The following is a 13,312-nucleotide window of genomic DNA, read 5'->3' on the forward strand; positions in this document are numbered from 1 at the left end:
CACACATCACGAAACCACATCCATTATAGAATACCACATCCAATATAGAAAAAAAAAACGCGCATACGCATTTTAAGAGACGTGTGCCGTGCTCTCTGGCACTGTGGAATTTCGCATGAGCCAAACCAAAAAAAAAACGTAATAACGCGCACATTTCAATTTTCATCAAGCAATTAATTTAATATCATTGAATACAAATGTGGCACGGTAGCCGCCCATGAAACACACAATGCTACTGCAACAATTGAAACAATCAGATGGTGCAAAAAAAAAACTTGAGTGAAATGAAAAGTTCATTTGCGATGTACGCAGTGCAATGTGCATGTCGAATGACTTTGAAACAAAGCAAAGCCAACGAAAAAGAAGCAAGAAAAAAAAGTACAAATTAATTTATCACTTTTAACCGATATATTTATGCTGGTTTTTAAGTGAAAACACACATAAATTGCACACGTATAAAGTGCCCGAAGAAACCAACAACAAAGTGCCAGTAGTCCACGCGCCTAACAATGTTTGATGGTTTGATTGTTATTCTTGAGATGTTTTATTATCAACCATATTTTCACTCTCTGCACAACTAAGTACAAGTCGATGAAAAAAAGAAGAAGAAGAAAAAACTGCCACATTAAAATCAAATGGAACGAAAGAAGGTGGAAAATGAAAAAAAAGTAAAACTTTTTTTTCGTTTCATAGTGTATGCATGCATTTGAAATGAATATTCGTCGAGTCCGTCAACTTCTTTTGGCAAAAGCGAAAGAAATTAACAGAAAAATGGCTGTATAAAGCAATGACGAAAGAAAGAGAAAGAAAAACCAAATCATATATTCAACACCTTAATAAATAACAATTAAGCAGTTAATGCGCTCAAGAGTAAAAAAATAAAAACAACCATTTTTGGTGTAATAAACGAAAAGAAAAAAAATTGGGAATTTTGATATTCATTATTGCACTTACCATCGTCCCTCGTTGTCTTAAGACTCTTTGAGCATGTGCGTATCTTCAAAAAAAGTGCGTGCAACGCCAACCAGAGAGATAAGCCAAAAAAAACAACAATTTCGATGTACAATTGTAATCAGATGATGTTCTCGGTCCGATATCAATTGGAATGTCCGGAATGCAGATCGCAATCAGATATATCAATCTTTTGTTTGCTGTTGTTACTGCTGCCGCTGTCCATTTTCGATAAAAAAGATACAAAAAAAAGCGAAGAAAGAAAGAAATAAAAAAAAATCAACATCCACGCGGCCCAGTCACGATGGAACAGAATGAAAAGAAATGCAAAGTAACATTAATAATGATTCAACCGAAAAGATTAATTTGTGCCGTATGCTTTTATTTTGGCTTTTTGTGATTATTATTTTTTTTTTGCTTATTTTTAATGTTTTGTTTTGTTTCTTTTTTTTATTGGAAAAAGCTCTTTCGCAGCCAAATGCATCTGTAGTCAGCGTACAATCGAATTGGCCAGAGCATAGCAGCAGCAACAACAGCAGAAACAACAACACCGTATACATAGCTCACGCTCGTCTCTTTCAAACGAACGCGCGCGCGAGATCGAATCCAAAACCGCCGTGTGCCACGAAAATGAATGAATGTCTCGAGCGGGGGCAATATCTATATAAAACATAAGTACCAAGTAGAAAGTTATATCATTTTAGTGATTCAATCTCACTTGTGAGGTTGGTTTCGACGAAATTCGACTATTTTTCCCAAATCCATCGCACAACAACCCGAAAAAAATATCGATTCTGAAAAATCGTTTCGGGTGCAAATACATAACGTATAGTTTTTTTTTTTTTTTGAAAAATTAGTGGTTTGTGAAAATTGTTCAGAAAGAGAAAAAAAAGGGTACGAAATCAAGTGTTTCTTCTGTGACGTTGTTATTTTTTTTTTTTCAAATGTGCGAATATATACCGGTTCAATTTACTGGTTGTTTCGAAAAAGAATTTTTTTTTTCAAGTTGACGGTGATTTGAAATTGCTCGAATCGTTTTATTCCCTTCATTTTCATTGATTGCATTGTTCTTTTTTTCCTTCATTAACTGATTTGATTGTAAATTTTTCGATATTTCTGTTTTGCGGAACTTGAACATTTATCGCAACCATTTTGGGTTTGTTGAACATTTTTTTAGGCATTTTGAAAAAGAAAAAGTAGACAATTTGAGAAAACCGATTGGAAAATCCCGCCATATCAGATAACAGTGTGCATGCAGCTTTTATCCAATATGAGGTAAGAATCGAATTGAAGTGCAAATAATTTCTTTGTTAATTTTTTCTTCTCTTCAATAAGTCCACACAACATTTCTTCTAAATCATTACGGATCACTTCCTTCTCTCTGGCGATTGAATCACTTGAAATGTTTATCGGTTGTTTGTATTGTGTAAGTCGTCGATGTATTTGATGGAAGCACTTCGATCGATAAAAATCCACCAACAAACAGATGAGAGCGAAAAACAAAATCATACACAAATATCGCGTTGATATCGATGAAAATGGCAGAATATACATTTGATTAGATCGCCGGCGTGTTCACTGTTCAGGCCGCACACATATGATCTGCAATAATAATTATACAGTGCATAAATTTTCAATGGCATTTTGATTGCGGTTTGACTGACATTATGCGAAGTGAGTGTGCGCGTTCGCGCTCGATCACTTGAACAACCGATGGCGAACGCCGCACACCGCATATGATCATTATTACACAATGTGCCAATCACAATCTATCTCAATAGCGAGATTATTCATTAGATTCGTTTCTTTCACTCATCCATTTCCGGTGTGTTATGTACGCGCACATGCCTCACTCATGAGTCTATTGATTTTTGCTAACACCAATGGAGATAACGGATTTGGCATAATTAAACTGGAGCGAGCGTGAGCGCGAGTGCGCAATATGATCGACCAAGAGCGAGAGCGAGCGGAAAGATGAAAAAAAAAGAGAAGTAAACCCATACCAATGCTCCGTTTGATGCCCTCATAAAATTAATTTGTTATGCGACAAATATCACCAATGGAATGGCAATTAATGATTGTGAGCATGGTGAATGGGATAAAGTGTAATACGTACTCTTTCGATCCGATCCGATCCGATCCGATCACACACACACACTATCTCAAATTGCACAAAAAATCATCATTATACAATAACCATTGCACTTATCCGCATCGGTTAAGTGACTGATGCAAATTTATGTAAGTTTGGCGTCGTTTTTCTGCGAAAGTGAAGCAAACCCAAAAAAAGCAACAGCAACACCGAAGAAGAAAAGGAGAAAAAAGCATTGGCGAAAGAGTTCGTCGCACACACGAAAAAAAAAATAAACCAACAAAACGGAAATTCGCCATTTAATATAGTTCGAACGGTGTGTGACATGACAGAAGAAAAAAAAATTAACAAACAAACGGCTCATAGTTTTTCGGTATCTGGATCGAAAGTACAATTTAGAGCATCAATTATGATTTGGTTGCCAAACCAGTTCCTTTTGTGTTTCTTTTGATTTTTTATTTTTTTATTTTGTGTGTGTCTCCTCTCTTTCGAAATGCGTTTGCATTGTTCATCACCATCCTGGTACTTTGGCATAATCGCGAGTGAGCGCACATATTCATCGCGCCGAGGTGTATGTATGTTGTGTCAACGTAAGATCAAAGTGTTGCTTGCGACTGTTGTCATAATTACATATTATATGTTATCGTCATTTTTCATCCTATTTGTCAGTTGCCAAGTTTTAGAGTGTGTTTTTTTTTTATTTCTCTCATCGTTGTCGTCGTCATCGTATCCATTGACTTTTATTTTGAACAGTACTTAATGGCCTCAGTACCTTTTTCTCTCTGTCTCAGTGTTTGATTGCAATATTTTTTTTTGCAATTCGTCTCTCACGCCATTTCTCTTCTTGCCACTTAAAATAAGCGACTATTACACATTTTCAACGTTTATGGCGCGACGCGGTGGGCTTGTTATATCTACAATCAATTATTAACGCATATTCACACTTGACTTGAAAAGCAATTTGAACCATTTAATGATTATACACCGTTTGTTTTGTTGCTCGATTCAAATAGCTGGTGTGTGTGTGTGTGTGTCTCTCGTAAATGGTCAAACAAATCATGATCCATGGCAATAAAATAAAAGAGCCAATGGTACTTATACATATGTGTGTGTGATTTTAGAATGGCAATGCCGCAGATATACGGTGTGTGCGCTTTTTTTTCTCTTCCATTTATATATGGTCATATTCAACTTGATGAATGAGTGTGGTCAGAGCACAATTACATTTGATTCATCATCAATTGAATGGCGTAAACACATCGGTTTGAGTGAGCCTGCAAACAAGAGCTGGCGAACGAGCTGGTAAACGAACAAGAGCAATTGAATGTGCAAGTAAAGCCGTGTTCCAATTTTAGGCTTTGTACCTCCAAAAATGAATATCTATTAACATTTCGACATTTGATTGTTCGATTTGATTTTGCTGTTACTGTTGTTGTTGAATGCAAACGAGCTCCTCAGCCTTTTTGTTCATTCAATTTATGATCTATAACGAAAGATCAGATAAAAAAAATAATGCAAAACCTGGCAAACATATTTTGTGTATGCATGGTGCAGAAAAGAGAAGAAATAACAAACAAGACGCGCCGCATGATATTTAAAATGTATATCCTAGCGCATAAAATTCTCTGGGCGATGCATTCTCTCATCGGCTGCATTTACAGAGAGCCGCTCCAACTAAACCGAACTATTTGAGTATTTAACTCGAAACATATCGACTGAACGCGATCGGCTGAATGTATTTCCTATTTTCAATTGGAGGTGATGCAAACATCACCATCAACTTAGTGCCACACAAACAATTTTTTTCGAGCGTTTTTTTCTCTTCAATTCGTTCCATTTTTTTTTCTCTTTTTTTTCGCGGCACCAGTTTTTCACTTTTCTTACGGATTTTCTATTTCGAACATCACACTCGCCTAATTTATATACCAAGCGCGACACACTCTATGCCGCGATGGATAAAGAAAGTGCAATGTTGAGCGATTGGAAAGACGAAAAAAGCGTGCACACACACAGAATGTATGTCGGGCGAGAGAAAAAAAAAATCGGTTTGAGAAAAAATGAGACAAAAGAACAAAAGCACCATAGAAAGCCGCCATCTCTCGGGTTTGTGAATAATTCGCATACAATCGCATATTCAGTTCGCGATCGAGATCGCGCGCGCGCTGCACTAAAATTAATATGCATAAAAAGAAAATCGGTAGCAGCTGCGCGCATTGCGTTCCATCTGGGATTCAATCGCAGGCATATACTAGAGTGAGTGAGTGAGTGCTAAAACATTATGCACTTTCACTTGTTCACCGTCACATAGAGCACACACTTCAGTCAGTGAAGGCAAAAACAAAACACATACACACATACACACACACACACAACACCAAACCAAACAAAACAAATTAAATAACTCAACGCCGAAAATATCGAAGGTACGTGCGCGTGTGCTCGTGCCACTGGAAGATTAATAAACGTTGTCTAATTATTCCAATCAATTCGAAGCCGAAAACCATTTGATTTTCGCTTCTCTTTAACATTTTGTTTCAAGTAGATCTTGTTAATCGGATTAGTTGTTAATATAACACAAAATGAAAACAAAGCCAGTTCGTATGGTGAGTGTTCGAATGCATTTTCTTGTTGCCTCATCGTACTCAATCGCGGCTATTATGTGTATGCGGATCAATGGTCAAAATCACAAATGTTTTCGGATTGAATTAAAAATTGAGGTGCCTGTACAAAGGCACACACCATTTCCCATTTTGCCACCAATTCCACTTTTCGGGCGATCGAACTGATTATGTGCCATTGAAGTCTTTTCACTACGAATCACCATTTCGGAATCTAGTGTTGCTGTTACTGCTGCTGTTGCTGTCAAAAATATGTAGGTTTCGATCGCAGTCGCATTTTAAACCATGTTTCAAAGGCACACATGCTCAAAAAGACCAACAATTCAAATACACCGAAAAGTACAAATGGATTGACTTGAGTTGGTGCGTTTGATTTTTGTTTTTATTCGGTTCCAAAAAGTCAAAGTGATTTAGATTAATACCACAGCGATTTGGTTAACGGCATTTTCTATTTTGCCTCACAGTCAGAATTAACTTTGCATTGAACCCTCTGCACGCGCTTAGAAATAGCAAAAACGTAATTGAAAAATCAATATGATTTCGATCCGAAATGATCTCATTTTGAAGCACAGAGCATGTGCGAGCGCGAGCGCATTTGGGAGTGCACGTTTGACATGGATTCAACATGCGCGGGGCAATTTTTCATTGTGTCCGATTCAGATCTTTCAAAAGAAATCTTTCGACTACAGCATACACCAATTACAATTCAAACCTATAAATCGTACACATTTTTGTTTCTTTGATTTGGTATTTATTTCGTTGCTTTTTGGATTAGGTCATATTTTTTGATCAAAAGGAGAAAAAAATATCATTCAGTCTGGGTGCTTTGTGTGTTGCGAGTGCAAATCGATTTGCATACGCATTAATATCGTACAAGCCCAAAGAATTTCAACAATTTTCGAGCTACGCAATCGAAAAATGCCTGCAAGCCACACCAATCGTTTCGATTTTTCACCAATCGCACCAAATTGATCTGGAACCGACAGACTCCTACATATTTACGCCGATCGAGTTAATGCAATTATTTTATGGGTTCGGTATATGAATGATCATGAATTGATCGATAAAGTGAAAAAAAAACACATTAATACCTCGTCAACAACCGCATCCAATCCACACATTCAGTTAAACAGTGCTGACAAATCGGTTCCAAATGAAGCAGACAGAAGAGAAGGAAGAAAGAAAAAAACAAACCAAAATTTTAACGCATTTCTGCGTAATCAGAACCTGTTCAACGCATATTTCGTAACATCATCCAATTTTCATGGATCGCATTTTTGATTTGTTTTTTTTTGGGGTTTCTCTCTCGCCCTTCTATTTCACTGTATCGTTTTTTCCTGGAAATTTATTGGTCTAACTGTTGTTTGTTTGCTTCAAGAGAGATAAGTGAGAAATTGAAAGCGAATAAAAAAACAACACAAAATATATGGTTGAACACATCGTCTAACGAGATTTGACTTGATGTGTGTGTGTGTTTCTGATGCTGTACTTGGCTTCGGTATGTGCAGTGCACCGAAATAGGTGTTTTGATTTTAATTAGTTGATCTTTTTACGATGCAACCGCTACCGCTGAAAATGATAGAGATTGAAAATGAGAGAGAGAGAGAGAGAGAGAGAGAGAGAGAGAGAGTGAGCGAAAAAATTAGTGTTGCGATTGCAAAGGCACTTTTGAACATTTTTCGTTCCACTTTGTATGTGTGAATGTATTTTTTCTTTCATTAGCTCTAGCTCAATGCATCTTAATTGTATGTCAATTATTAAATCGTCAGCTAAAAATCTAGCCAACTAGCTGCTCGCTTGTATTACTCTCTCTCGTGTGGCGCTTTTTTTGGGTTGCTGCCGTGTGTTGCAAAAATCGGCAAAAATAGTCATTCGGAAAAATGCATGCAGACGAGAAAAGCGGAGAAAAGAAAAAAAAACATTTTTCGAATTTATTTACATCTGGTTTTCGTGACGCGTATTTTAAATACGACGCAATCATAATTCTCACGTGTGTACGCGCAACCAGTTATAGAAAATGAGAAATCACGACTGCATTTCAGTTTTGTTTTTATCTGAATTTTTTTTTTCGTCGTCGTCGCTGTATGTTGTGCTGCGAGTCAAGATTTTGAAGTAAAAATTAGTGCAAAATTATGTAATGACAACGGAAAAAAAGAGCGTATGTACAGCCATTCCGATTATGCACTTGCTCGGCATGGCTACTTGGCTCTATAGTGTGTCAGATGGTAAAAAGTCGTATCGAAATAAAGTCATTTTCGGTGGTGAAGTAGCGAACAGCAAAAAAAATCATTGGTAAACATTAAGCTAACGGAAAATTATGGTGTACAATAATAATATCAATGGGTTGTTTAGCTGTTTTTTTTTGGCTGTGTGTTGATATAGGATCTGCGTGCAATTTCGTTGAACGATGTACATGTGCATATTTTCCCTTCGCATTCAAAAATCGCGGTCGTTTAGCTAGTTACCAGATCTCTAACAATATCTAAACCCATAAGGTAATTAAGAACAAAAAAATGAAGTAAAGGCATAATTTTCAATCGCAAAATACACATAGACACAGCACATTAATGCGGTACTACTCATTTATCAGAGGAAGTAACTCAGTCCACCCCAAACTATAAACGCGCGTTTTGCGTTAAAGTCATTTGAACATAATTGCCGAGGCGCGCAAGACATCGACTGTGTGTGTACAGTGTACACAACCGCGCGAATTCGTCGAAAGCATTAAATAAGTGCTCGAGCAGCTAGATTGAACTGTAATTATTTGCGTAATGGAAGGGACTCATTAATTCGATCATATCGGCCATTTATATCATTTGCAAATGTTATAGGTCATTTTCGGTCGTTAAACACTTTGGTAAAATGTACTTTTAAACACTTGAAGTTTGAAAAAAACACACACACACACACATTTACATACCGCCCGCTCATTAGCTGATTCGATTACCAGGAATTACACATTCAAATCAATTCTTTAAACGAAAATTTCTGTTCCGACGAAGGAAGAAAAAACAACGCAAACAAACATAATGCATACGCATTCGATTCTAATGATTCAATCGAAAACACATTGAATAAAATTAGGTAAAATGTAGCAACAGCAACAGCAACAGCAGTCTTCATTCAGGTCTAAGGTCTTCGTCAAAGTGATTGCTTGCGTCATTGCGCCCGAAAATTTCCAGGAAATGTTATGTTCTGAGTTTTCTCTGGAAATGGCAATTGATCAGTTAACCATTTCTCTCTCACTCCCTCTCCCTCGTCTTTTTCCCTCTATTGATAGCGATGGTAGCAATTAAAGTATTAGAACAAAAGCAAATAGAAAACATAGTTTGAATGTGTTTCTTCCGTTCCCTGTCTTCATTCAGACTAAACCGAAAAAGCTGATTGAATGAAAAAATAAAAAAAAGGCACAGACACACCATTGCAGCACCATCATTTTCTGAGAATTGGAAATTGGAGAAAATTTGCTCATTCGCCGACAAGACAAAAACCAATTGAAAAATCATTAAAGACAATTGAAACCGAGACCGAATGTGAGTGTATGCAAACAAAAGGTGCGCGCACAACTGAAAATGAGAAAGTCTTAATGCGAAAATTATAGAAATTATTTATTGTTGAAATTTGTTGTGTGTATTTTTTTCTTCTGAACAGTGCGAAACTGTGAAGAAATCACATTGCGTTCGCTATTTTATTATTGTTTTTTTTTTCCTTGCGCTCTAAAGTCACTGTGATTCAATGAACGCATGAAAGATGTATTTCATCAGAACGCAGCCGATGTACCGTATAGATATCGCGTAGACTATTACAGACAGACATATGAAGACAGAAAGGAAAATAGATGAGCAAATCTACAGTCAGTCTATGGTTGGCATTGTGTTATGGTAACAAATATTGGGATGATTTGGATTTGAATTTGAATACAAACAACTGTCTGCATTCTCGGTGGAAAAACCACATACCAACACAATGGCAAAAGCTGAGAGATTTTTCTCGCCGTTTCGTTCGTCAAGTGCAGAAATAGCGTCAAGCTAAAATGCTAACAACAACAATGAATAACGATACGTTCCCAGTAGACTGGTTGTTTTGATGGAAAATCGATGTGAACAAAATGAAGAGAGAAACAAAAAACAAACACAGCCGACGAACAACAAAGAACAGTTATTGGGTTCATCAATCGAAATACACACATCGTTTGGTATCAATTGCATGCAAAAGAAAAACCTATTGTTGGACCGTTCAAGTGGATTGCCGATACGATAATAGACTAACACAATTGAACTTGAAACACATTTTTGTAGTGGTAATTTTTCGTTGATTTTCATACAGGTTGGCACAAGACGAGCAACAATCAAATGAAATTTGTTGCTTCACTTTGTGTTGTTGTTTATTTGATTGTAGTCGTTGCGGTTGCTTCTTTCGTATTTTTGCGAAGTGTAAACTTGAAATCTATACAAGGCACGCTCGCTTCATCGATGCGATGGAATGTCGCGACGATTTTCTTCGTTCACGGTGGGCGTTCATTGGACATGTTGCTGCCGCTGCTACTTTTTCTCTTCTTTCGTTAATGAGAGAGCCCGTGGTACATTGTTGTCGAGGCATTTCTTCGACCTCGAGTGGAATGCATTGCTCAATCAGTATACATTGCTTGCAGTGCTTCTCGATATTTTATTTTTCTCTTTCTTCTGCCTCTTCTTCTTCTGCTCCTGTTTCTCTCTATAGCTTCGTTTGCTGTTGCTGCTTTTTTTTCTTCTTCTTTTGTTTTATTGGAAAAATCGATCAGTCAGTCAATCAACTTCAATGATGCGTAAAGCTTTCATTAGATTCTCTTTCCTTTTGCATTCAATTTCATGCATTTCGATTGAATTTATCACCGTTTACATGCACTTACATGGGATTATGGACTAAATTTAGCAATTAATACCCGATAAAAACAAAGCACACAACAACAACAATAATGGTGCTAAAGAGATTTCTGCTTGAACGGAGAGCGATACATGCGCGCTAGCGTACAGAGAAGATAGATACAGTTGGTCATTTACATTGAATCACAATTTACGTTGGATTTTTGCTCACTCTTTTATTCAGCGCATGAATGGAGAAAGGAATGAATCTTAATTGAAAAATTTGCTCATGCATATTGCTCGCAGCACACCATAACTGTTCATTTAGAAAAGTTCAATAAAAGGAAATCGATTCAATTGAAAAAGAAAAAAAAAATTAACATCCGATTTGCTATTGCGTTTGTTGTTACAGATCGAAGCAAATCACAAGCTCAACGGTGTTACTGGTCATTGCACTAGTTACCGTGGTACGTGCACAATTCCATCATCCATCGCAATTTCGCAGTCAGGCTGTGGTCAACTCAGGATTTATTCCATCAATTCAACAAGAAGATGACGATAAATTGGACGATTCAACACCATCGGCCGCGATAAATTATCGCCAACCGGCACCATCCTATGAGTACGAAGAGGAGGAAGAGGAACGACCAACCACACCAAATCAAATTCGACGCCAACAATCCTATCCAATTCGATCACAACAGGCCCAACCATCACAAAATCGACAATCCGGTCCGCCACCGTCGAAAAATCGCTTCGAAGATGAATTAGAAACAGAAGAACCAGACCGTTTGGCATTGGCTTTGGAAAAATCCACATTCCAATGTGAAGGCAGAACAGGGTAAGCTGAAATAAGATTTGATCTCGAAAATAAACGAAGAAAAAAATGTGGATATGAATGAGAGCAATAGAAAAAGTTCAAATTGAAAAGAAGAAAATTAGAAATAGGGTGAAAAATCGAAAAATGAAAAGAAAATCGGTTGTTTAATCGAACCTATATCTAAAATGGGCCAAATTTTTCACAATTTCTTTGAACATTTTCAGATACTATGCTGACGAGAGTGTGAACTGCGAAGTGTTCCACTATTGTCAAGAGAATCAAAAACATTCATGGGTTTGCCCGGAAGGATTTCAATTCCATCAAGTGCATTTGATTTGTATGCCGCCATCAAATGACAATGCATGCCAACAATCATCCAAATATCATATTGTCAACGATTTCCTCTACAAGCCAATCAATGTTGAAGAGCACCAAACACGACCAAATGTCACCCTTCGATACTCGGAACGATACTATCCAGAAGATGTTTACCGTGATGAGCGACAAGAGGAAGACGATGAAGAAAATGAAGAATACCGTGCCCGCGAATACAGACAACGCCAACCGGTAAATATATGAAAATGTAAAAAAAGCGACATCGATCCGAAACAAAACCTGTGGAACAATGCTCAACTCTCATTTCCCTTTTTTATCGGTCAATAGATTCAAGTCGGAATTCGAAAGAGCATCCAAAATACCACCCCAACATATCAACGTCAAAGCACACAACAACCATCGGCATATCGATCACCCGATGACATAAACATTTCATTGCAACAACGTCGACCTCAAATCGTCTTCCAGCCAACGACACAACGCTACGACGAAGAAGACTACAATTATGAAAAGCGAAAATAAGTGAGCACGAGAGAAAAACCACACCATCCAACACCAACACCAACCCCAATCCAGAATTAAGCAATAAAGCGCATCAGAATAATTATAAAAATTTATTTACTTAAAAAAAAAAAAAAAAATGCATTTCCGTAAGCACTTTGCTCTTCGGCATAGCTCCCAACTGTTGGTCATGTCTATATCTCTTTCTATCTTTATCGTTTTCGGGGAAATCATCCGAGTTAATCTTACATAAACACACTTATATACTAAATCACAAATATATGCACGCTCTCTCGCATGCCGCGCATACACGATAAGGGTTTTCGAACGATAATAATGATCCATCCGTATCAGATCTGGATGATCCCATTTTCGTTTTTCTCTATGTATGGTTTTTTTTCGTTTCACAATTAGTTTTCTTTCATTTATTTAATACGAACAAACAAAAAACAAATCATATATTTCTATGTGTATGTAAACTGTTAATTAAGCGATAAAAAAACAAACAAAAAAAAACGACGTAAATAAAGTTGAACAATTAGTAAGATAAGATAATCGAAATGCGTTTTCATTTGCTTGTACTGTTTTAAGTCTTATTTATATGGTTGCACTTTATGTTAATCTTCTTCTTTTTTCTTCTGAAAAGAATTGGGGTCGTGACATTTCACTTGAGGACAAACAAACAGAGATTTCCAAGTGAATATGCACGCTCACATTTAATCACTAGCCATCACATGCAAATGATTCAATCATTAGTAAGATCACATGTGAGATGGCTCTGGGTGGAAATTGGCTTATTAGTATTGTGTATGCACTGATTGAAGATATTTGCAGAAGTTCATTAAAATCACACCGTTAAATACTCAACCAAAGTTCATAGCCATCATTTATATTTTCGTACTAGGCGAATCGTTCCACAATTTCTTTTCATGCAATGGTCGATTGGACCAATTGATCGATTTTTATGTCGATGTACTGTTAATTGCTTTTCCGCTGAAAAATCAGAGGTGAAAGAAACCAGGAATATTTTATAACGGTAAACATAATCTCGATTGATGATTTCTGAAAAATAAAAATCACTACTTTTGACTATTCACGCTTGGGGTCAAATGCATATTAAAATATTCCAACTAATGAAATAATTGGGGATTTA

At 36.9% G+C, this 13,312-nt stretch overlaps 1 protein-coding gene across 3 annotated transcripts; it reads left to right on the forward strand.

The window, feature by feature from the left end:
- Positions 1 to 1,637: 1,637 nt before the first annotated feature.
- On the forward strand, positions 1,638 to 12,276 carry LOC129577275 (uncharacterized). Of its 3 annotated transcripts, none has more exons than XM_055464026.1 (5): positions 1,638 to 1,845; positions 2,129 to 2,226; positions 10,915 to 11,343; positions 11,547 to 11,905; positions 11,986 to 12,125. In XM_055464026.1, exons 2-4 carry the CDS (start codon positions 2,204 to 2,206, stop codon positions 11,899 to 11,901), a joined length of 807 nt encoding a protein of 268 aa, XP_055320001.1. In that variant the 5' UTR covers positions 1,638 to 1,845; positions 2,129 to 2,203; the 3' UTR covers positions 11,902 to 11,905; positions 11,986 to 12,125. The 3 variants fall into 3 exon arrangements, with proteins under 3 accessions (XP_055320001.1, XP_055319998.1, XP_055319999.1); XM_055464023.1 differs by having other exon boundaries at positions 1,640 to 1,845; positions 11,547 to 11,889; positions 11,986 to 12,276; XM_055464024.1 differs by lacking the exon at positions 1,638 to 1,845 and adding an exon at positions 1,923 to 2,049 and having other exon boundaries at positions 11,547 to 11,889; positions 11,986 to 12,276.
- The last annotated feature ends 1,036 nt before the right edge of the window (positions 12,277 to 13,312 follow it).

The sequence above is a fragment of the Sitodiplosis mosellana genome, unplaced genomic scaffold (genome assembly GCF_009176505.1).
Source record: "Sitodiplosis mosellana isolate CC-2019 unplaced genomic scaffold, AAFC_SMos_1.0 Smas_scaffold_6197, whole genome shotgun sequence".
In the NCBI taxonomy this organism is placed as follows: domain Eukaryota; kingdom Metazoa; phylum Arthropoda; class Insecta; order Diptera; family Cecidomyiidae; genus Sitodiplosis; species Sitodiplosis mosellana.